General features: G+C 43.2%; 1 protein-coding gene across 3 annotated transcripts in view; it reads right to left on the bottom strand.

Moving 5' to 3' along the window:
- Positions 1-25,131, bottom strand: part of CACNA1A (calcium voltage-gated channel subunit alpha1 A) — a 191,315-nt gene that overhangs the window by 154,329 nt on the left and 11,855 nt on the right. For all 3 annotated transcript variants that reach the window (XM_030196931.1, XM_030196930.1, XM_030196929.1), the window contains exons 2-3: positions 15,082-15,187; positions 13,126-13,265 (exon numbers count right to left, since the gene is read on the bottom strand). In XM_030196931.1, the coding sequence (XP_030052791.1) occupies positions 13,126-13,265; positions 15,082-15,187 (246 nt within the window). The remainder of the gene's footprint in view (positions 1-13,125; positions 13,266-15,081; positions 15,188-25,131) is intronic.

Genomic DNA, 25,131 nt, shown 5'->3' with positions numbered 1-25,131 from the left:
CAAAATAGTTTTAACACCCAACAGAAAGGACTTAACAAGGATCTGGGGTTCCTAGCCCATTATAAACCATAAAGCTGTATGTCTCTGTTGATCACCCTCCCCTCACCTATCCACACCCATCCTGTTAGAATATCAATGATATGCTTTGATGTCCCCATGCATACTTCCTACCCACCCCCCTCCTCCCACCCTGTCAGACTGTCATAGTAATGCTTGAATGTTTTCACTTATATACACTGTCAGCTAGCACATTTGCTTATTTCCTATCTGACGAAGAAGGGCAACCTTCGAAAGCTAATCAAGAAATGTATTAAGTTATGTCCAATAAAAAAGGTATCATCTTATTTTCTTTTCCATGTTTTATTTTGTTTGATTTCTATTGATAACCTTAAGAGTGGACTAACACGGCTACCACACTCCTCTACTTAGGCAAAATAGTGAAACTTATTACAAACAATAAAATTGCTGAACACATAAATAAACATGGTTGAATGGGACAGAGTCAGCATGGGTTCAGCAGAGGGAAGTCTTGCCTCACCAATTTCTTTGAAGGCATGAATAAACATGTGGATAAAGGTGAACTGGTTGATGTAGTGTATCTAGATTTTCAGAAAGCTTTTGACAAAATTCCTCATGAGAGACTCCTGAGAAAATGAAAGAGTCATGGGATAGGAGGCAATGTCCTTCTGTGGATCAGGAATTGGACAGAAAACAGAGGGCAGGGTTAAATGGGCTTTTTTCTCCATGGAGGAGGGTGAATAGTGGAGTGCCACAGGGAACTAACTATATTGTGACTGGTGCTATTTAACTCATTTATAAATGATATGGAAATTGGGACAATGAGTGAGGTGATTAAATTTGCAGAGGACACAAACCTGCTTATTTTCGAAGGAGAAGGCCGGCCATCTTCCAACACAAATCAGGAGATGGCCAGCCATCTCCTAAACCCGTCCAAATCGGTATAATCGAAAGCCGATTTTGTCCGGCTTCAACTGCTTTCCGTCACAGGGCTGGCCAAAGTTAAAGGGGGTGTTTCGGCAGGGTACGGAAGGCAGGATGGGGGCGTGGTTACAAGCCGGCCGATAATAGAAAAAAGAAGGCCGACTCTGATGAGCACTTGGCCGGCTTTATTTGGTCCATTTATTTTTAGGACCAAGTCTCAAAAAAGTGCCCCAACTGACCAGATGACCACCAGAGGGAATCGGGGATCACCTCCCCTTACTCCCCCAGTGGTCACCAACCCCCTCCCACCCAAAAAAAAAAGTTAACATTTTTGTGCCAGCTTCTATGCCAGCCTCAAATGTCATACCCAGCTCCATCACAGCACTATGCAGGTCCCTGGAGCACTTTTTAGTGGGTACTGCAGTGGACTTCAGGCAGGCAGACCCAGGCTCATCCCCCCCACCACCTGTTACACTTGTGGTGATAAATGTGAGCCCTCCAAAACCCACCCGAAACCCACTGTACCCACATGTAGGTGCCCCCCTTCACCCACAAGGGCTATGGTAGTGTTGTACAGTTGTGGGGAGTGGGTTTGGGGGTTTTGGGGTGGCTCAGCACACAAGGTAAGGGAACTATGCACTTGGGAGCAATTTGTGAAGTCCACTGTAGTGCCCCCTAGGGTGCCCGGTTGGTGTCCTGGCATGTGAGGGGGACCACTGCACTATAAATGCTGGCTTCTCCCATGACCAAATGGCTTGGATTTGGCCGGGTTTTATATGGCCGCCATTAGTTTCCATTATCGGTGGGAAACCAATGACTGTGATCTCTAACGCCGGCCATCTCTAACGCCAGCCCAAATGTTGAGATTTGGCCAGCCCCGACCGTATTATTGAAACAAAAGATGGCCGGCCATCTTGTTTCGATAATACAGTCAGGTATGCCGCTTTCCGGGACTGGCCTTGGAGATAGCCGCCCATATAGATGGCTGGCCCCGTTCGATTATGCCTCTCAAAGCTATTCAAAGTTGTCAAAACACATGCAAATTGTGAAAAATTGCAGGAAGACCTTAGGAAACTGGAAGACTGGGCATCCAAATGGCAGATGAAATTTAAAGTGGACAAATGCAACGTGATGCCAATTGGGAAGAATAATCCAAATCATAGTTACCTGATGCTAGGGTCCACCTTGGGGGTCAGCACCCAAGAAAAAGATCTAGGTGTTGTTGTAGACAATATGCTGAAATCTTCTGCCCACTGTGTGGTAGCGGTCAAAAAAGCAAACAGGATGCTAGGAATTATTAGGAAATGGATGGAAAATAAGACCAAAAGTATTATAACTCCTTAGTGTGATCTCACAAAGAAGAGCAACCAAAATGATAATGGAGATGGAACTCCTCTTGTATAAGAAAGGCTGAAGAGGTTAGGGCTCTTCAGCTTGGAAAAGAGATAGCTGAGGGGGGACATGATTGAGGTCTACAAAATCCTGAGTGGTGTAGAACGAGTAGAAGTGAATCAATTCTTTTTTTTTACTCTTTCAAAAAATACAAAGACCAGGGGACACTCATTGAAGCTACATGGAAATACTTTTAAAACAAATGAGAATAAATATTTTTTCATTCAACAAATAGATAAGCTCTGGAACTAACATTGGTTAGTGTATTTGGGTTTAAAACAGGTTTGGAGAAGTTCCTGGAGGAAAAGTCTAAAGTTTGTTATTGAGATAGACATGGGGAAGTCACTGCTTGCCCTGGGATTGGTAGCATGGAGTGTTGCTACTCTTTGGGTTTCTGCCAGGTACTTGTGACCTGGATTGTAAACTGTTGGAAATGGGCCAGATGGACCATTGGCTATTCTTATGTTCTTATACACATACCCACACACACATACACAAACATGTGCACACACACACTAGCATATACATACACACACATACGATTGTGCACTCACACCCACAGGCATACACCCATACACACATATAGACACAAACACATGCACACACTAACAAACACATCCACACATGCATACATATATACATAGACACTCACATACATGTGCACACTCGCCTACACATGCACAACCGCTCAAACATATACAGGCAGCGGCTAGACAATGTCTCTCTAAAGCAAAATGCCAAACTGAGGAGACCCAGAAAAGTAGTGGCTGAGACTCTGGAGACATGTCAAGCAATGGGATCCACAGCTCACTTGTTGCACTGCCAGAGAAAGAACCGCCCCCTCTGCTGACTCCCACATCTTCCCACCAGCGTCCATCCATTCATAGTGAGATCCATCACTTGGTAGTCACAGCATGCTCGGAAACCTCCTATAAGGTAAAATGACATGAAGGATTCCCTAATCACAGCCCTCCATCCGTGGAATACTAATAGGACCTCTGACAGACACAGATGGATGCCCCTAATTCTCATTAGTCCCTCTTCTATATTCCCCTCCCCCCCATTCACTCCTCCCTTACACTTCACTGCAGAACATCTGCATTCAGTCCTGCTACAGATGCGCAATTCACTGGAGACCAGTATGCAAATAAATATAATATAAGAAAGAAACTCAGTAACAACTACCCAATTACTATTAAACCCATCATCTGCACCTTCCCAGCACAGAATCCATCCAAAAGACACTGTGGGACTGCAGCATTTTGCTTGTAACGGGAGAGATAGATCCAACAGCAGCACCCTAACAAGAAAGACAGACCCCAGAGCAGTGTGAAGATGAGAAAGAAAACCTGCAAGCGTGCACTTGTGAAAGAGACAGACCTCAAAGCAGTATGCAGATGAGAAAGAGAACCTGCAGGGATGCACTGGTGAAAGAGACAGACCCCCATAGAAAATCATTAATGAGAGAAAAACCTTACAGCAGTGTGCCAGTGAGAAACAGACACTATGCTGGTAGGAGACATTGTCTAGAGCAGTATGATAATGAGAAACATATTCTGGAACCGTTTGCTCCTGAGACATACAAGCTTTAGAGGTATATACTAGTGAAATAGATTCTAGAACAGTGGGCTCACAAGAGGCACAAACTCTAGAACAGTGGGCTTATGAGAGAAACAGATTCTACAGTATTATACTGGTAAGAAACAGACCCTAAGCTGATGAGAGAGAAGCTCCAGAGCAGTTTGCAAGTGAGACAGACTCTAAAATAGCATGCTCATGAGATAGGTTCTAGAACAACATGGTATTCAGACTCTAGAACAGTATGCTCACAAGTGATATGTGATCTAGAACACTTTGCTCAGGAGAGAAAGACTAGAGCAGTCTGCTAGTGAGACAGGCTCTGGAACAGTGTGCTCATGAGAGAATCTGAGAATTTATTATGACACAGTATGCTCATGCTACAGATTCTAGAACAGTGTGCTATCAAGAAGAATAGGCTATCAAGCAGTGTTCTAGTACAACAGACTGTAGAACAGTTTATTCAGCCTATAAAGAAGTGATACTAACTAGAAAAGTACACTGACGAGACATGATAGTGAGACAGCTCTAGAACAGTATGCTTGTGAGAGAGACAAGCCATACAGCAGTATGCTAGTGAGACTGTCTCTAGACCAGTGTGTTCATGAGAGATGAAGACACTGGAACAGTGTGCTAATAAAGTTGACTCCAGAAAAATATGCTTATGATAGACACATGCTGCAGAGTAATCTCCTAGTGAAACAGGCTTATGAGAGGCAGACCATACAGAGTGTTTGTGAGAGACAAGTTGTAGAACAGTATGCTTTTGAGGCTGACTCTAGAACTGTGTGCTCATGAGACATTCTGAAAAGCAATCTCTCAGTGAGACAGGCTCTAGAACAAGGTGCTCATGATAGAGACAGGTTGTAGATCAGTGTCTAATAAGACTGACTCTAGAACTGTGTCCTAATGAGAGACATGCAGTAGAGCAATCTTCTAGTGATACAGGCTCCAGAACTGTGTGCTTGTAGCAGAGACAGACTGTAGACCACTATGTTCATGAGGCAGAGTCTAGATCAGTGTGCTGGAACAATAAGCTTATGAGACAGGTTCTAGAACAGTGTGTTTGTGAGTGAGACTTTTATTTATTATTTATTTATTATCATATTTAGATCTCACCTTATATCCAACGAGGGTTACAGTAAAAACCACACATAATTATAGACACAAAACAACAAAAGACATAGCTCATTCAATTTTAAAAGAAAATCTAACACTGAACTGCAAGCATGGAAGAAAAGTCCATGACCAATCCAACATCAATCATCTCCAAAATATTTCACAATAATCTCAGATAACCTGGTAACTTGTTCCAAAGAATCGCTCCTGCAACAGACAAAGCTTTGTTACGAGTATCAGCCAACCAGCTGGTAGTTTATAGTTTAGTTTAGTTTATTGGCACTTTCTATACCGCTTAAACTGACCGAGCTGCAGGACTACAACACATACAGGAAAAAAGAAAAGAAACTCTATTATTTTGATAGGAAAGTGCAAACATTCATACAATGCTGTGACATGGACAACAGGTTGAGGAAGGGGACAGGAATAGGGGGAAGAAAATCATCATGTAAAAGGGATGGATTCAAAAGGAAGGGTAAAAGGTAGTCGGCAAACCTCATGTATCTGGGACTCTGAAAGCCTGCAGAAAGAACCAAGTCCTGAGTTCAAATTTGGACTGCTTAAAGGAGGTAGTACTCCGGAGGGACACATAGAGGGGCATTTTCAATATGACCTCCAAATCCGACTTTGAACGTTTTGCACAAAATGTCCAAAATCTGAATAGAAAATAAGGTTATTTTCAAAAAAAAGAAAAAATGTCTATCTTTTTTCAAAAATACTGTTTTGAACAAGGTTTTGTGCTTTGGACATTTTGTTTTTTGGTCTATTTGAAAAAAAAAAACTGAATAAGTGCAAAACGTATAGATTCATGCCATTGGGATACAGAAGGAGCCATCATTTTTAGTAGACTGGTCCACCAGACATCCCAGGAGAGCAATGGGGCACCCTAAAGGGCACTTCTGTGCACTTCATGAAAATGCTCCCAGGTACAAATCTCACCTTTGCTCCCTTATCTTGTCCCCTGAGCCCTCCAAAACACACTGTCCCCCATTGTACACCACTACAATACCCCTTTTGGGTGAAGGGGGCACCTATACGTGGATACAGTAAGGTTTTAGTGAGTCTGGGAAGGGTCACAGTTTCCACCACAAGTGTGACAGGTAGAGGGAGATAGGGGCCCGAGTCCCCTACTCCATAGTGCAGACCACTACACTACTCCAGGGACCTGGATGCTGCTCTATTAGACCTGACTTTAACATCTGAGACTATGATAGAGGCTGGTAAGTCATATTTTTATTCACTTTGGTTTTTTTTTTTGGGGGGGGGGGTCAGTGACCACTGGGGGGGTAGTGAGGGGTCACCCCTGGTTCCCTCCACTGGTCATGTGATCATTTAGAGTACCTTTTTGTGCCTTATCCATTCTGAAAACAGGTCTAGATCAAAATGTCTTGGTTTTAGTCCTGGACATTTTTGTTTTGTTCCATTATGGCTGTAAAACATCCAAGTGTTAGGCATGCCCTAATCCTACCTCGAAATGCCCCCGATACCCCCCACCCTTGTGATCTGTATGCACTGCAGATGAATTGCATAGATAACCATCTGCAAATAGGTTTCAAAAATACCGATTTGAACATTTTGAGAAGAAAAACATCCAAATGGTGCTTTATTACACTTTTTGGACTTTTTTCTCTTTCGAAAATGAGCCCCATAGTTTCAGAACTATATTGGTATATTGTCAAAGCATCTAAAAACTATTTCAGAACAATAGCATAGATAGAGAATGACACGGGGGCAAAGTTTGTCCCCGTCCCTGCCCCGTCCCCATGGGTTCTGTCTCTGTCCCCACTCCATTCCCGCAGGCCCTGTCTCCATCCCGCCCTGTCCCTGCAGGTTCTGTCCCCGTCCCCGCCACGTCCCCATGGGCTCTATCCTCATCTACAGAAGCCTTGAACACTTATGATTTTATATTTAAACTAGCCGTTAAGCCCGTTAAAACGGGCGAGATTTCCAGTTTCCCTCCTCGCCGCCACTCCCTCCCCCCTTTGTGCCGGGCCCCCTGCACTGACCTGACAGCGCCTCTCACCTCCATGTGAAAGCGCTGCAGGCAGCAGCAGATCGCTCTGATAAGAGGCTAAATGGTGTGGGTTCCCCCAGAAGAAGCATAGCGAAACAGGCACTGTCGGGGCTTCTACACACGCCAGTCTGAATGATGGAGTTTATATGCTCCTTAAGCTAAGTGTCTTTTGTTATATATTTATGCATATTTGCACATGATTGTGTGGCAATACAAGTTACATTTTGCAATTACAACATTAGGGTGGAGGTGGTTTTAGTCGATGATTAAACCTATGCATGTTGATAGAGTCACCAGGGGAGTGATATGAATATCCGTGCAAAAAGATATGAGACTCCACCTTGTTGTTAACTGCAAGTATTAGCGATTTTCTCCTCAATTCATGTATTTTTTAGTAGCCTACATTATAATAGGAGTAAGTCAAGCCATATAGTTTTTTGTTTTGTTTATTTCTATGATAAGCAGCAAAAAAAATGTATTGTACTATTTTGGGATCTTGCCAGGTACTTGTGACCTGGATTGGCCACTGTTGGAAACAGGATTCTGGGCTTGATGGACCTTCGGTCTGTCCCAGTATGGCAACACTTATAAACTTATGGCTAAATTTCCAAGTGCTTTTTGCCATCTCCTATATCAGTGCAAGCAGCCAACCTCCCAAGGTGTTAGTGATGCTACATTTCATTCCTCTGGCTGTGCTAATGTTATCAATTCAACACCCCATTGTCTTCCTTCAGGAAGTGTGATAAGGATATTTTTCTCCATACTTAGAGGCAAAGGTATCAGAACCCCTCCCAAAAGCCCACCAACAGAAATTCAAATATTCTGGGGTTAAAAGTCTCTGCCGCTGAACCACTTCCAGTGCTGACAACCTAATTCCACATCTTGAGGACCAGCTTCCCCAGTCCACCTTGCCATTCATTATCCTGGTGCATACAGACAGAAAAATTCCATGACTGGATTCTCATACAAGCACTGGTATCCTGGTGCCATGAATCCACAGGCTTAACTGTCCTTCCTGTCTCATAAGCACCATGGACTCACTCATCCTGATCACTGAACGCCATGTAACCCATTCTGCATCCCCAGCATAGAGACATGCTGTGTTGCAGTGGGGTTAGAGGATGGGGCAGGTCTGTCCTTCCCCCACCTGCTTTCTTGCCTGCCTGATCAGCACAGCTCTTTTCTGAGTCCACCCCCCCCCCCCCCCCGGCTCCCTCTTCTGTATATACTAGGATGAAATTCATCAGCACAGCACAGTGCAGCAGTGCTAAGGAAAACTGTCTGTGGGACCAAGCTAGGAATTATCACTGCTGCTCTGTGGTGATGGAGAGTGACAGTCATCCCAGTGAGGACCCAGGGCTGAAGTGTGTTTCTGTGCATGAGAGAGAGAGAAGGCAATGTTTCCTAAATCCATTCCAGCAGCTCCTGGTCCACAGCTCCATCACCACCTCTGCAGGGTCATGGTGGGAAGCAGCTGGCAGCTAGCCTCATGAAGATCCTCTCTGACCCTGCTGTATGTGAGACAGCATCCGAGCACACAGCTCGTTCACAGCTGTCACGGTTGATGTTATTCTGTTAGAACTCCGAGATTCTCCCCCTCAGCTATCTTATCAGCAGAAAAGCAGGCATGGCACATTTTTAAGCCTCAACTGGGCATTCCCACAGCCCAGGCTAATGGTTCAGTCAGCGTGATCTCATGCATCCTTTTCTGGGGGACTGCGATGAGGGAAGAAGAGAGACGGGGGCCGAGTAAACTCCTGTAAAGTAAGGAAATGATCGTGCGCTCAAATTGGAAAAACCTTCAGAGTCACAGTGAAACACACAATATGCACTGTTCAAGGAGAAGAAAGGGGGAACACTGAAACCTGAAACCCCACAAAGCAAACCGTAAGTCCAGACCCCAAACTCTGCCTAGGAAAGAAAGCATGCAACTCCCACAGCAACGTTTCAGAAGAACTTGGGAGCATAAAGCAGGGCAGAGCAGCAGAAAGGAGCTTCATTTCATTTAATAATTTCATTTAATACGCACATTTTCAGCCACTGCAGTACAACATGGCTTACAAACATAGCTCCCAGAATCCTTCTTCAAGTGCCTGCAAGGTGCAGGGGCTGATATTCAGACTGCGGAAGGTAGCCGGGCTGTCTCACATGGTCAGTGCCAAGCCCAAATATTCATTTCTGGTGATCAGCATTGAATATCTGGGCATGACTCCTACTTAGATGCATAACTTACAGAATATTGTACATTACATTATATAGTGCTGCACTTAGGTGGCCAGATTTACACCTGCTATTGACGTGAAATAAGGGGACATAAATGTAGGCAGGTTGCTGATATATGAACAACAAACATAGTTTGAAATGTCTATATGCGAATGCCAGGAGCCTAAGAAATAAGATGGGGGAGTTAGAATATATTGCACTAAATGAAAAATTAGATATAATAGGCATCTCTGAGACCTGGTGGAAGGAGGATAACCAGTGGGATACTGTCATACCGGGGTACAAATTATATCGTAGTGATAGGGTGAATCGGATTGGTGGAGGGGTAGCATTGTATATTAACGAGAGCCTTGAATCAAATAGATTGAAAATTCTGCAGGAAACAAAACACTCCTTGGAATCACTGTGGATTGAAATTCCATGTGCAAAGGGGAAAAGGATAGTGATAGGAGTGTACTACCGTCCGCCTGGCCAGGACGAACAGACGGATGCGGAAATGTTAAAGGAAATCAGGGACGCAAACAAACTGGGCAACACAATAATAATGGGGGATTTCAATTACCCGCATATAGACTGGGTTAATGTAACATCTGTACACGCAAGGGACATAAGATTTCTTGATGAAATCAAGGACAGCTTCATGGAACAGCTAGTTCAGGAGCCGACAAGAGAAGGAAAAATACTAGACTTAGTCCTTAGTGGTGCTCATGATCTAGTGCAGGGGGTAACGATACGAGGGCCGCTTGATAACAGTGATCATAATATGATCGGTTTTGATATTGGCATTGAAGGAAGTGAAACTAGGAAATCAAGTACGCTAGCGTTTAACTATAGAAAAGGTGATTACGACAAAATGAGAAAAATGGTGAAAAAAAGACTGAAAGGAGCAGCTCGCAGAGTAAAAAACTTGCATCAGGCGTGGATGCTGTTTAAAAACACCATCCTGGAGGTTCAGGACAAATATATTCCACGTATTAGAAAAAAGGGAAAAAAGACTAAACGTCAGCCGGCGTGGCTAAACAGTAAGATAAAGGAAATCATTAGAGCCAAAAAACAATCCTTCAGAAAGTGGAGAAGAGAACCAACTGAAAGTAACAGGATAGATCATAAGGAATGCCAAGCCAAATGCAAAGCGGAGATAAGGAGGGCAAAAGAGGACTTTGAGAAGAAATTAGCGTTGGAAGCAAAAATACATAGTAAAAAATTTTTTAGATACATTAAAAGCAGGAAACCGGCCAAAGAGTCGGTTGGGCCGCTGGACAAAAATGGTGTTAAAGGGGCGATCAAGGAGGACAAAGCCGTAGCGGAGAAATTAAATGAATTCTTTGCTTCGGTCTTCACCGAGGAGGATTTGGGGGGGACACCGGTGCCGGAAAGAATATTTGAAGCGGGGGAGTCGGAGAAACTAAACAAATTCTCTGTAACCTTGGAGGATGTAATGGGTCAGTTCAGCAAGCTGAAGAGTAGTAAATCACCGGGACCTGATGGTATTCATCCCAGAGTATTAATAGAACTAAAAAATGAACTTGCGGAGCTACTGTTAGAAATATGCAATCTGTCCCTAAAATCGAGTGTAATACCGGAAGACTGGAGGGTAGCCAATGTTACTCCGATTTTTAAGAAGGGTTCCAGAGGAGATCCGGGAAATTATAGACCGGTGAGTCTGACGTCGGTGCCGGGCAAGATGGTGGAGGCTATTATTAAGAATAAAATTGCAGAGCATATACAAAAACATGGACTGATGAGACAAAGTCAGCACGGATTTAGTGAAGGGAAGTCTTGCCTCACCAATCTAATGCATTTTTTTGAGGGGGTAATCAAACATGTGGACAATGGGGAGCCGGTTGATATTGTATATCTGGATTTTCAGAAGGCGTTTGACAAAGTGCCGCACGAAAGACTCCTGAAGAAATTGCAGAGTCATGGAATCGGAGGTAGGGTATTATTATGGATTAAGAACTGGTTGAAAGATAGGAAGCAGAGAGAAGGATTGCGTGGCCAGTATTCTCAGTGGAGGAGGGTAGTTAGTGGGGTCCCGCAGGGGTCTGTGCTGGGTCCGTTGCTTTTTAATGTATTTATAAATGACCTAGAGATGGGAATAACTAGTGAGGTAATTAAATTCGCCGATGACACAAAATTATTCAGGGTCGTCAAGTCGCAGGAGGAATGTGAACGATTACAGGAGGACCTTGCGAGACTGGGAGAATGGGCGTGCAAGTGGCAGATGAAGTTCAATGTTGACAAGTGCAAAGTGATGCATGTGGGTAAGAGGAACCCGAATTATAGCTACGTCTTGCAAGGTTCCACGTTAGGAGTTACGGATCAAGAAAGGGATCTGGGTGTCGTCGTCGATGATACGCTGAAACCTTCTGCTCAGTGTGCTGCTGCGGCTAGGAAAGCGAATAGAATGTTGGGTGTTATTAGGAAGGGTATGGAGTCCAGGTGTGCGGATGTTATAATGCCGTTGTATCGCTCCATGGTGCGACCGCACCTGGAGTATTGTGTTCAGTACTGGTCTCCGTATCTCAAAAAAGATATAGTAGAATTGGAAAAGGTACAGCGAAGGGCGACGAAAATGATAGTGGGGATGGGACGACTTTCCTATGAAGAGAGGCTGAGAAGGCTAGGGCTTTTCAGCTTGGAGAAGAGACAGCTGAGGGGAGATATGATAGAAGTGTATAAAATAATGAGTGGAATGGATCGGGTGGATGTGAAGCGACTGTTCACGCTATCCAAAAATACTAGGACTAGAGGGCATGAGTTGAAGCTACAGTGTGGTAAATTTAAAACGAATCGGAGAAAATTTTTCTTCACCCAACGTGTAATTAGATTCTGGAATTCATTGCCGGAGAACGTGGTACGGGCGGTTAGCTTGACGGAGTTTAAAAAGGGGTTAGATAGATTCCTAAAGGAGAAGTCCATAGACCGCTATTAAATGGACTTGGAAAAATTCCGCATTTTTAGGTATAACTTGTCTGGAATGTTTTTACGTTTGGGGAGCGTACCAGGTGCCCTTGACCTGGATTGGCCACTGTCGGTGACAGGATGCTGGGCTAGATGGACCTTTGGTCTTTCCCAGTATGGCACTACTTATGTACTTATGTACTTATGTACTTATGTATTCACTATGGGAATCTGGGCCCAGATGTTGTTATAGGATTTGCGCTCAGATCATCACATCCTGGCACCTATTTTGACATCCAGGGGCCCGATATTCAGTCAGTGGCATTATTCTGTGAAATTGAATGCAAGGCCATATCTGGGCTTCACCATTGAACTTCTAGGTTTGTGGAGCCGGGTAATGCACATTTGGTTAAGTGTCTGTATTCAGCATAAAGATAGGACGGACTTCTATGTGTCCTATTTATGCTGAACATCGACACTTAATTGTCCAAGCGCCAGCTTCTCCCCGGACCTCCCCCATGGCAGCCACTTTTCAGTTCAGTGCTAACCAATTATTTTCAGCAGCATTAACCACTTAAGTGCCACTGCCCAGAACAGGTGATTTAACCAGCCAGGAGCCATTTCTGGCCAATTACATCGCTTCAAATATCGACCCGCGGGTTATAATTTCCAGCATGTTACATCCAAACATGTTTAGCATGAGAGCGATAGATCAGAAAGACAGGGGGGTTTAGATTTAAAATCCAGTGATGGAGCGAGACCCGCCCATCATGTTCAGCCTCAGCTGATCAAACATTATTAAGATCATAGGTATCGACATTTCCAAATGATTGGTGGCTAAACTCTGTAAAAATTACCCCTCCCTGAGCTTTCTCAACACCCACAGAGGTGGATCCAATCATTAACATACAAAAAAAGAAAAGATTGAACAGAGAATAGTGAAAGTAACTCACCCTGTGAGGACCACCACAAAATCCATCACATTCCAGCCATTGCGCAGATAGGAGCCTTTGTGAAACACGAATCCTAATGCAATGATTTTAATTCCAGCCTCAAAACAAAATATTCCAATGAAATAGGGCTCAGTGTCATCCTGAAAAGACAAAGAAAGACGTCAGCACCTGTCCCAAAAGATCAGACAAAACCATCCCTCGCTTTTACCGCTGCCAATGGACACAGTAGAAGCTGAAACTGGTCAAATGACAACATGATTACAATTTGTCTGGAACGAAAGGGGCAGAAGTTTATTTATGACATCTTGTATCCTCACTGCCCTTGGAAACCACAACTGACTCAGATCAGGAGTGACTTCACCTGGGAACAGCACAGGCTGGATGGAGCTGTTACCCCACCTGAAGCCTTATGGTGAAAGAAGTTACTTCAGTTGGACACTGCCCCTTAGTACTGGTACAGCACTGATGCAGGGGCTCAGCCAGTCCTCTGACTTCCTTCATTCCTTGCTGGTCACAGGGTGTTGTTTGGTAAAGGATGTAAATGAATGACAGGTAGTTATGGTCAATGCCATGTCTGTTTGTCTCTCTGCCCATCTGACTCTCTGGCAGAGGGATCACCCCTAATAGAAGGACCGAGAGAGCAGCCCCTGGCTATGTGCCATGATACCACCAGCAAGCACTGCAGAAACCTCTCACTTAAAATAATTCTACAGCACCTGCTAATACGGTTTGTAAGATGCTAACTGCCCCCTGCCCCTCCACCTGCCCACAGGGGTTCTGGTGATAGTGACTGTTCTGGCCACTGGGTCCAGTGCAAGTCTTATTCTGGGCATGTCTCATGGTCTTCAGTAGATAAATACACCACAGTAAAGCCCTCAAACAATCCCCTGGTGTGTGCTGTGCAGTCCCTCTGACTGGAGATATACGTGGCAACCCTGCAGTCGCTCCAGTTACAGGCTCATAGGATCCACTTAAAGGGGTTAATTCTATTAAAAATGCTCTAACATTTACAGACACATGTATGTCAAAATTCTGGCTAAGCACTATTCCAGGCTAGATATTCAGCTGGCGGCAGTGGTTTTTTTTAGCCTCTGCCAGCTTTATGCCTCAATATTGTGTTTACTATCCGGTGCTTATCCTGCTCAGACCAATAACCAGACAGGTGAAACTAGCCAAAGATGGGCTATGTTTTATGTTTTGGCTGAGGTAATTAGAGAGGATATTCAGTAGCACTATTGATAAATGAGGATAGCCACACCCAGGCGACCTATCCAGGCAGGATGGTGGCTAGAGTTTGCTGGACTGCACAGTCACATGGAGAAATTAAAGAATATTGTAACTTATGCACATGTTTAAGCAGTTTAGGTTCAAGCCTGTGTGCCACCTCTATATCTGAATTACAGGCACCTTCCCTTTAGAAAATAGGTCCACAGTTATACAGTCAGTTCAGTCCAGTCCCAAAATTGCACAAAATGAGCTGATTTTAGAGCAATTAAACACCTGCATGCCGGATCCAGCATTACAGACTATGCAATACTTGGGGAAGTTGAATTCAGCCATCACCAGAGGACCCAGCTGCTTGGAAAGAGGTAGCATTCAGGAAGGGAGAGGGAAAAGCTAGGCCTAATTCCCAGCCTGAAAGCAGGACTTGGACAGCTCCCTGAGATACCCCTGTGTCATCACTTCCTGACTCATGAGCCTCCACAGATGGCAGCTGCCTTGTATCAGTTCAGGACACTCACTGGGGACATGTCCATCTCCAGACTGCTGCCACATGTGGGCTCAGAACAGCATGTCACACACAGATCAGATTTCAAGGCCCAGTAATCACCTTTATCTGGGAATAAAACACCTACCAGAACTCACCACAGGGGACGAGACATGGGTCAATGGATCTGGTTTAGCCTGGGGTCAGAACTGACCTGCTTCATGGAGATAAGGACAGAAAACACTCACCAGTCGCTCAGACATGGGGGTCTTGTCTCCTTCAGGCAAATGCTGTTCCAGAGCGAGAACGATGCAGTTCGCAATGATGGTGGCTAAAATCATGTATTCAAAAGGAGTGCAGAGGGGTTAAGGAAAAGCCAGCTCTTGTTAACAACATGTGGACATATGTGCTCAGATCACCAGGTCTTAGAACATTTCTACAGATCTGTGTTCAGGACTGCACGTGAAAGGAGCTGGCTGTTGGCTGGGAAGGTGGTTTACGTCTGACAGCAGTGGTGGAATTACACAGGACCTGTGCTCCTAAATGTTCAGGATGGAAGTCAGAAGACAACCTTCCGTCTAAAGTTTTCTATTCTGAGATCTGGATTTTGGAGCTAAATGGCTTTCTTTCTGCTTGTACCCATGGATTTCATGGAACTGTGGTTAAGACTTTCTTTAGAAAAGCAGAAATGAAAGGGTCACTATTCAAACACTGCTATCAGCCTGTGTTTTAAACACCAGCCACAACATTTACATCAATTTCATATATTCAGTCCCATTTCCTGGATGGTGAATGCGTGGACAGTGGTTACTGCTGCTCACACAGCTGTCCAGAGAGTGGTTAAATATTACCAACTATCCACAGAGTTAGCTAGAATGCCCACGCTCCATCCTGTGGCACTATCGCAGTCTGTAAAAATGATCAGTGGTGCTATCCAGACAATGCCAAGGTAGTCTGTAAGGATTTTCAGTGATTCCATCCGGATAGAGCTGGGGCATCCTGTAAGAATTTTCGATGGCAGTATCTGAATTGAGCCGGGGCAGTCTTTAGGACTTTTCAGTGACAATATCTGGATAGAGCAGCTGAAGACTGGTGATTACTATAGTGGCCTGCTGCTCTACAAATAAATATTTTTGAATACTGGCCTATGTTTTTATTTTATTGTGAATTTTTTAGACTATAAGTTTTTATTTTATTTGTGAATTTTGGGGTGACATCCATAAGAGCCCTTTGTCTGTGGACCTTGCAAAAAGTTACAAAGTGACAACCCTCGCATGCTTTTCCTGCCGTTAATGCTCTCCTGGTCACAATTCATCTAGAATCAGCAAACAGCAATGCTACCCAGGCAGACGGCATTACTGTATCTGACAAATTTCTAAAGGCATCTACCCTGAGCCACCATCACACACCAGAGACACTTACAAAATTAATCAAACTCAGACTAACCTATAACTTCCTCAGCTTCCATAATGACTGCTATCCACAAATTGTGTGCACTGCCACGGCATCAGGACGGCACCACAATATGCCAACCTCTTAATGGTAGAATTGGAAGAGGCATTTTAAAATAGATATCAGACTTTTTAAACCCTTTAAATATCAATGGGTGGATACTGAAAGTGATTTAACCAGCCAGAAATGGCTCCTGGCCAGTTAAATCACTTGCTCAGGGCTAAACGGTCATTTTCAGGGACACTCGACCAGTTAATACTGCAGAAAATGTCAAGTTAGTGCCCATCTCAAAACTAGCTGTTTTGGGGATGTTCTGGGGGAGAATCAGTGCTGATATTCAGTAGTTAGCTGGCCCAGGTAACCGTATAAAAGTCAGTCCTGTCTTTATGTGGTGCCCTATAGCCAGTTAAAGGCTAAATATTGCACTTAATCTTCTATGCTTTAGCCAGCTCTGCAAACCCAAAAACTCAATGCTGAAGCCCAGACATGGTCCAGGATTGAATTTCCGTGCATGCCAGTGGCAGTCAGAAAACTACTGAGCACCAGCAGCTGAATATCGACCCCTATTAGTCTATTGATGAGATTTTTATGATTTGGACTGAAAGTGAAGACACTCTCAATTGTTTTCACAATTCTTTCAATGCATCCATCCTTTAATCTGAATCAATATTGACTACTCAATATAAAAAGTTAACTTTAAAGACACCACAGTTTCCATCAAAAATGGCTATATATAAACAACTATGTACAAGAAAATAACTGACAGATGCAGCTACATCTACAGCTCCAGCTCCCACCCTTCACATACAAAGAAGTCCATTATACACAGCCAAGTTACATGATACCATTGTATCTGCTCTGACCCAAAAGGCAACAAACCCAAAATGATCTCCAGGAAGATTGTCTTTTCCCTTAAAATATCCAGAGAAAACCTGCAGTACAAAGAAATGAAAAACCACAGAGAGAGTCCCCTTGTTATGATATAACCAACAACCACCTAATCTGAAGCAGGATTCTACCCTCACACTGTGATTTCTGTCAGGTAGTTTGCCTCTAGCCATCTCTGTCATCCACCCACTTTCTATCAGTAAATGAGTACCCAGCCTTAGGCAGGGGGAAAAAATAAGTGGGGAAGACAATGGCAAACCACCATGCTTGTAGTATGCCAAGAAACTGTCATGCAAGTGGCATCCCCCATACATTGTTTGCAACTTGGAGACACATTTTAACCAGAAACTCAGAAAGAACAGAATGGCACATGTCCCTGCAATATACCCCAGCTAAAAATTGTGCCAACACATATCACAGGAACCCCAAAGGGATCCTACTTACGACCTTCCTCAAATGTTACACCACATCAGACACCACACAGCAAACCAAGGTGACACCTCTGTGGGTGAGCATTTTTCAGGACCAGAGCACTACAGCAATGACTTTACAGTCAAATACTAAGAGATAATTTTAAAACAATCCAGGAAGGCAAGCCCATTGAAGTTAAGATGATAAAACACGTCAACACCAACATGATCTGGGTTTCCTATCACATTATACAACCATAAAATTCTGCTGCTTTGTCGCCTATTCACCCATCCATCTCTTCTCTTCCCTTCCCTTCCTCTCCACCTACAGACTCTCAGTGGAAGGGTTTCATTCACTTATAGTATGAGTATCTTTGCTTACTCTGTCTTGCCCCAAGGAAGGAGGTTTTAGCCCCTGAAATCTAGTTGAAAAATATATTGTTAGTCCAATAAAAAAGTGCCACTTTATATTATTATTTTGTTGTTGTTTTATTCATTCCCCTTTATTTCTAGACTTTCAAGTGGACTAATATGGCAACCATATGACTTCATCTATACTTTCTCTTTGAAATTTGCCACAGCACCTGCTTTTTGTGTAGGCAGATTTCCCATTGACAATGCACATAAAGGTTTGAAAATACAATCTGTGTGAGTTATTTACTAACCCAGGGTCCACCACTCCTAAATGCAGCTATAAATGCTTGTTTTATGGAACACTGTACATAACCTTAGCTGTGTGAAGAGAGAGCAATAATCAGATAACTAACACACACATATAAATTATGTTTTAACCACACAAATGGCTGAAATGAGCCTCTGAGTGAAGGTAAAGTTTCCTCCCTGAGCTTACAGCATTTTGGTAGGGCTGGGAAGGGAAGTTGCTTTTTAATAGTCAAGAGGTGCAAGCTCTGATTTTTGTACTTTTTCACTATCGCGAAGACTGCCAGCTGCTCATAAGCTCAGTCAAACCAAACAATTTTAAAAAGGTTCACACCTGTTTCAAGCTTTAAATGTTTAATTTGATTATTGGTAGCCAGAAAACTTAATAATAATACTCATTGAATAAGCCTTGAGAAATAAAATTAGTCATCCTAGTATATCATTTATCTGGCTCCCCAAGCCCTGTCCCACATGATAAATGCTGACCCTCTCTTTTTAACACTGAATAATATTATTCCACTTACATCTGCGACTAAAGTTTCAGATTGTCTGCTAACTCCTGTGATCTAGTTCTAGTTGACACACTTCCACCCTTCTTCAGATATGACAAGAGGTACCAGGATTAAATGTGACAATGGTCCCCAAATTCCCAAACTTTTGACATTCAACCAGTTCTTGACAGCCAAGAGTCATTCCTTCACAACTGCATCTGTATCTTTCATAATAATTTGGATTCATATTAGTGATTTTCAATCAAATAGGAGCTCAAAGACTGCTGGAAGCCACTTCCAGAGTGGAAGATCCAGTTGCATTTTTTCTGGTCCCAAGACTACACCACTGTTTCTGAAGCTATGAAAAAAGATGAACTAGAAAATTGCTAGAGAGAAGCAGCAATTCAGGATGCCTAAGTGAGGAGGAATGCAGCTGGAGTGTTCAGAAGCTGCAGGTTCTAGGGCTGCAACATGCTCCTTGATCAGTGCTGATTAATGATATCCTACTGCAGCCTTTCCTGACCACTGATTGCTTTGTGAGAAAAGGACTGAATCAGCAAGATGCAAAAGCCATCACATACTGAGAAAGTCCAAGTGGAGACAGAAACAGAGAGAATGAGGTTTCAGAAGCACAGCACTGATTGGGTGCTGGATTGGTTTGTAACTTTTTTCTTTTAATAGTAAAGAGTAGATTAAAAGGAAACTTCTTTCTGATTACAGAACTCTCAAGGCAAGCATCCCAGAGGAACTAAGAGGATTGCATGATATGGCACCAGTGCTATCACTCAGCTAGGAGAAAGTCCTCCCCAGTTTTGCCCTTGGAGCTTTCCCTGAAGACCAGAGGTAAGGAAAAGGTCTCTTGCCTCTCTCAATATTCAGGAAGCTATGCTACCAGATACCAAGTTTGCTTCTCCTTCAGCACTGTGCAATAAAAGTCATCCCCATGTCCCTGCCAAGGCCTTTTCAAAGAAAAACATGTTTGTTTGGATTTAGACAGAAACTGGTGGCATCTTGGATCTCCTGTGGACCCTGAAAGAACTGTATGCAATTCATACAGGAAAAAATTGAATGCTTTCAAGAATATCAGAAAGCATGACTAGAACATCACAAAATAATATGTTCTACTGATTAATAACAGGACAAAGTCCAAAGCAAAACTTTGTGATATAGATTCCTTCCAGCCTCACTTCTTCCTTCTATCAGCACTGGAACTTCAGAGGTTCCAGTCTCCATCCTATATGTTTGAATGGGATAGAGACAGGGAACCTCAGACTCCTGTCCTCTCTCTGTCTGATATTATTTTCACCTCAGCCTTTATTGGCTAAGGTGAAATGTAAGATTTGAGCCAGGAGCTGAGGGAAGTTCTTTCTTAGGCTTTCTAGGTAAGACTGAGAACTTGCCTAATATTTCTGAATATCTGTGGAGGGAAGAGGTGTTAATATCCTGCCACCTGACCTCAGTGGAGACAAGAAACAGTTGGACCATAATCAGACCAAAATGATTACATGACCCATTATAAAATACAGCAGTATTGTGCATAGTTTTAAACCTTTTCAGTGAGAAAAGAGAAAGCAAAGAGACATTATAAGGCTACTGGATCAAAGAAAAAAAGTTTTCAAGGGACAACCTTATTCTTAAACAGAAAAAGCAGGCTGAGGCCATGTGAACACTTGGCTGGTACTACAGTGTCTTAAGCTCATCTCAAGGTTCGTTTTAGCACAATGGCCGGCTCCTTTCAAGCAACTGTGTCCACCCACCAAAACCCTGTACTGCAGTGTCATAACTTCACTCAGCGCCTCATGCCAACACCATGGTTAGCTCCTTTTAAGCAGATTCATGCCAGAACCGTGGCTAACTCCTTTTCAGCAACTGTGTCTATCCACAAAAACCCAGTGCTGCAGTGTCTCAATTTCACACGGAGCCCAATTTCAGCACCATGGCTGGCTTCTTCTGAGCCACTGTCTCCAGCTACCTAAAGCCAGTACTGTATTGTCTTAATGTGAGAGCCTCATTTCAGCACCATGACTAGTTCTTATCCAGTCACCAAAACCTAGTACTGCAAGGCTTAATGCCACCCAGAGGCTCATTTCAGCACCATGGCTAGCTCCTTCCAAGACACTGTGTCCAGCCACCAGACTGATACTGCAGTCTCAGCTTCACCTGGATCCACATATCAGCACACTGGTTAGCTCCTTCGCTGCCTCTGCCTCCAGCCATCAAAACAGTACTGCAATGTCTTTAACTTCACCAGGAGCTTCATTTCAGCACCATGGCTAGTTCCTTCCAACAAAACCTCTCACTAGGGAAGGGTAACAACTATCTTTTGGGGGGTCTTTTACGAAGGTGCGCTGGTGTTTTTAGTGTGCACTAAAAATAGGCACACGCTAAACGCTAAAGATGCTAATGTATTCCTATGGTTGTCTTTAGCATTTAGCACGCACCTATTTTAATGCATGCTAAAAACATCAGCACACCTAAGTAAAAGACCCCCGTATACCTAATTAAACCCAGAAACTTCCAACTGACAACATGGAAAAAGGAACCAGTGAAGTGATCAAACTGGCAAATGGTACAAATGTACTCAAGCAGATTATGTGAAACGGCAGGAGGACTTTAGGAGACTAGGGAATTGGGTGTCTCAATGGCTGATGAAATTTAATCCAGGCAAATGCAAAGAGATGGACATAAGGAAAATAATCCTAATAGTAAGAATATAAGATATAAACCAAGCAGACCAGAGAGAAACAGTGACACAAACTGGACTAGTTCTTCTTACTATTCATATTAGTGCTACTTATTGGGAAATTAAGCTCATCATTTGACCCCTAAGGTAAGCAACACAATGAAATATGGGCCATGTCAGATTGTTTAAATAAAATCTCCTTCCCCTGATTTCTGGGTTTCATCTTCTTTGTTCAATCTGAGACCCACTGTATTCTTCTTTTTGGTAAGAATATAAGATGTACCATGATGTGTCAGGCCTGAGGTCTGTCCACTGACAGCAGCCAGAGAGGGGATATGATAATTGTATGAAAAAATGAAGAGGTGGAACAAGGCATGCTTCAAACTGTATCATGTACTAACAGGCAGCAGATTTAAAAGAAATTGGACAAAGTGCTTTTTTTTCCTTAAGGAATGCTCAGGTTGTGGAATTTGTTGCCAGAGAATAAAGCCAAAGTCATTTAATTATTTAGACCTGTTATTATACCCTGCTCAAAAAATGCTCAAGGTGTATTACGTTTAAAAAAAAACCCACAATAAAACAACCAATATAATAAAAATAATTACAAAAACAGGATGTAACATAAAGACATAAGCACAAACATGAGTTAAATCACAATCACAAGGTCTTACCAAAATCAACAGGGATGCTGAGTGGGATAAAATGGATTTTACTACCTTACTAAAGGTGAAGAAATTAGCTAGAATCCCAGCTTCTTCCGGCTCATAAAAAAGGGCTCACAACCAATGTTTCCTCTAAGGAGTGGCCTGGTGTGTGCAAATTTGTTTCATGTGAGCAACAAGTTTTAAAATCCAACAATTTTTGAGTGCAATGCATTTCTGTATATAGCACAAAAAATGAGCAACCATTTAAAATCTGCTTGAGCAATCGTCCACATGCTCCTCTTAGAGGGAACATTGCTCACAACATAGTAACATAGCAGATAGAGTCAAAAATGACCCATCTAGTCTGTTCTGTAAGGATGTAACCTCTGACTTTAACTAACCTCAATTACTGGCCCTCTGCATCAGCCTGGACTTTCCAACCTCTTCTGTCTCTTAGGGGGGGGGGGGGAAACCAACTCTCCAGCTCACATTGAGCAAGTCCACACACTCTCATCAGCCTCCATGAGCATTCAGGTAAGATCTGAATGCAAGTATTACCATTAAAAATAAAATAAAATATTTTATGGCTCCAACAAGGAGCTTTTACTTTTGCAAACAGTATTGATATAGTCCTAGGGGCTCCTGGCAGTGCTCCCAGAAGCTCAATCAATATAAGAGCACCCTGCCCTGTCTATCGCCATGCAGCCATTGGTCAGATTTCTTCTTCTGCTCTTCATTAGCCACTGGATGAGGCTCTTCTACTTCAAGAGTCGATGACCAAAGCCAAGGGGATGGAACAGAGGAGGGGCAGTGAGATACTTATTGGACATCCTATAATATGCTTATGTGCACTGTGGAAAATGCTGCATCTATAAATTTTTAACTTGGCGTTGTAGCTCTTATGAGACAGAGCTTTGATTCCCAGTGTTGTTGACTCAGACAGAAGGGGCAGATATAGTACTTTATAAAGAGATTCTGATTCCACTTGCTCCACAACAGTCAGACCCTGCTTTCACTGTCCCCTTTCCCCGATCAAACAGAGCAAGAATTAAGGGAACATTCTCACCAGATGTAGGAGGATAGAGTATCTAATGAACACCCTGCATGGCTGCAGTCTGCATTGGACAGAATGAAGAATGGCAAAGCAAAAGAGGGCAGGGTTGATGTCAGTTTGCTCTGTTCTTAAAGCCAGACTGAACTTCCTTGCCTATCCTCCTCATAACACACATAACCACATTTTACGCCTCTTGTGTATTTCTTACAGCTACCAGAACCTCAAGGTGAGCCAGTAAACGCAAGAGAGCATCATGATAAAATCCATTTTAAAAGGTAAGGGGGGAGTGGCTTTGATGTACCACCTTTGTGTGGTACAACCAAAGCAGTTTGCATTTGTATAGAAACTGTCTTCAAAATGTCAATGTGAAAGTATTGTACAAACTTTTCCTTTGAGAGGTGCTGCAGGTAAAGACTAAGCACAACCATTTGCTGGAAAAGTAAGCTATCAAATTTTAAAATGCAGTCGCTAGGGGTGATTTGGGCATGTAGAATACCCTGGAGCTTTCTGTACATAAAAGTGAGTGCTCAGAACATGTATCAGCCAATATTCAGCACTATTTAACTGGACAGAAATGGCTCCTGGCTGGTTAAATAGAATTTAGCCAGCTAACCACTAATATTCGACCACAACAATTCTTTGTGTTTGTTTCTCTACCAGAGTTTGCGAACGCCTCTATGGTACAATGTAAGCCACATTGAGCCTGCAAATAGGTGGGAAAATGTGGGATACAAATGTAACAAACAAAAGAAATAACAAACAAATATTTAGTGGAAGTTATCTGTGCTGAATACTCACAGTTAGCACCTAGAGGCACCTGTATATGGTGCCTAAAAAATCCATGTGGAAACCATCTTCGCCTAAGTGTATTCTATAAGCAGCGCCTAGATTTAGGTGCGGCATATAGAATCTGCATAGTTGGTATCTCGTGCCTAAAATGATGTGCATCCATTTACACCAATGAAAATCTCGGCGTCTAGATTTAGGCGCACTGAGTCATATTCTATAATTACGCTCATAAATTTTGTAATGCCCATGAAATGCCCATTTCCCCACCTATAACTATGCCCCTTTTTGCCTGCATGCATTAAAATTTAGGCACAGTGCATTACAGAATTTGCTTAGCGATTTGTGCATGTAAATTCTAATTATTGTCAATTAATGCCCATTATTGCTTGTTAAGTGCTGTTAGCAATTCTGTTTGTCTTGTTAAACCAATTAAGTTACATTTGCAGTCAAAGAATCCACTTGGATTTTGGTGCGGAATGCTAAGCGTACTATATAGAATCCAGGGAATAGTGGCTAACCAGCTATATCGCGTGATACTGTCAACTATCCATTAATATTCTAGCAATGGCTGACTAAGTTTAGCAGCCAAATTGGGCCACCTAAATAACAGTCCTATCTTTGGCCACTATAAACTTAACTGGCCAGTGCTGAATATTCACTTAGCTGGTTAAGATTGAGTGGCCAACACCCCCCCCCCCCCCCCGGATATTCAAATGCTGCTCACTGGAAATGGCCTGGCATTGAATATCCGGGGTCACCATCGATTGCAGCACTTACACAGCTGCCTCCCGCAGTCTGAATATTGGACCCATAATGCCTAGTTGCCTTGTTAGAAAATTATTCTCCGCCTTCATTCTCACATGCCTCCTCTAAATGCCTCTGAACATCCCCATGTCCCTGAACAAAGTGCAAACTTTTAGTCCCATTGAAGGAGGGCATTTTGCAAACATCCCCTTAACAAGGATAATCACTCAGGGTCGATATTAAAAACAACTTAACCAGGCAGGAGAGGCACCTGCCTGGTTAAATAGCTGTGGTTGGCTCTAGAGCTTGGCTGGGACCATCCAGCGGCAGAGTTCAGGCAGATCCGGACGTTTATCCAATCACTACAGATGGATCTAGGTATTGGGATTGAATGTGGACCAGCACCTGGATAATCTCCAGCAGCCAGGCCTAAACTGGGCCCAGCACTGAATTATCTGGGTCAAATTTCAGCCTGTGATGGTC

Source organism: Microcaecilia unicolor, chromosome 3 (assembly GCF_901765095.1).
Source record: "Microcaecilia unicolor chromosome 3, aMicUni1.1, whole genome shotgun sequence".
Lineage (NCBI taxonomy): Eukaryota > Metazoa > Chordata > Amphibia > Gymnophiona > Siphonopidae > Microcaecilia > Microcaecilia unicolor.
Note: the sequence above shows the minus strand (reverse complement) of the source record. Positions and strands in the feature narration are given on the sequence as shown.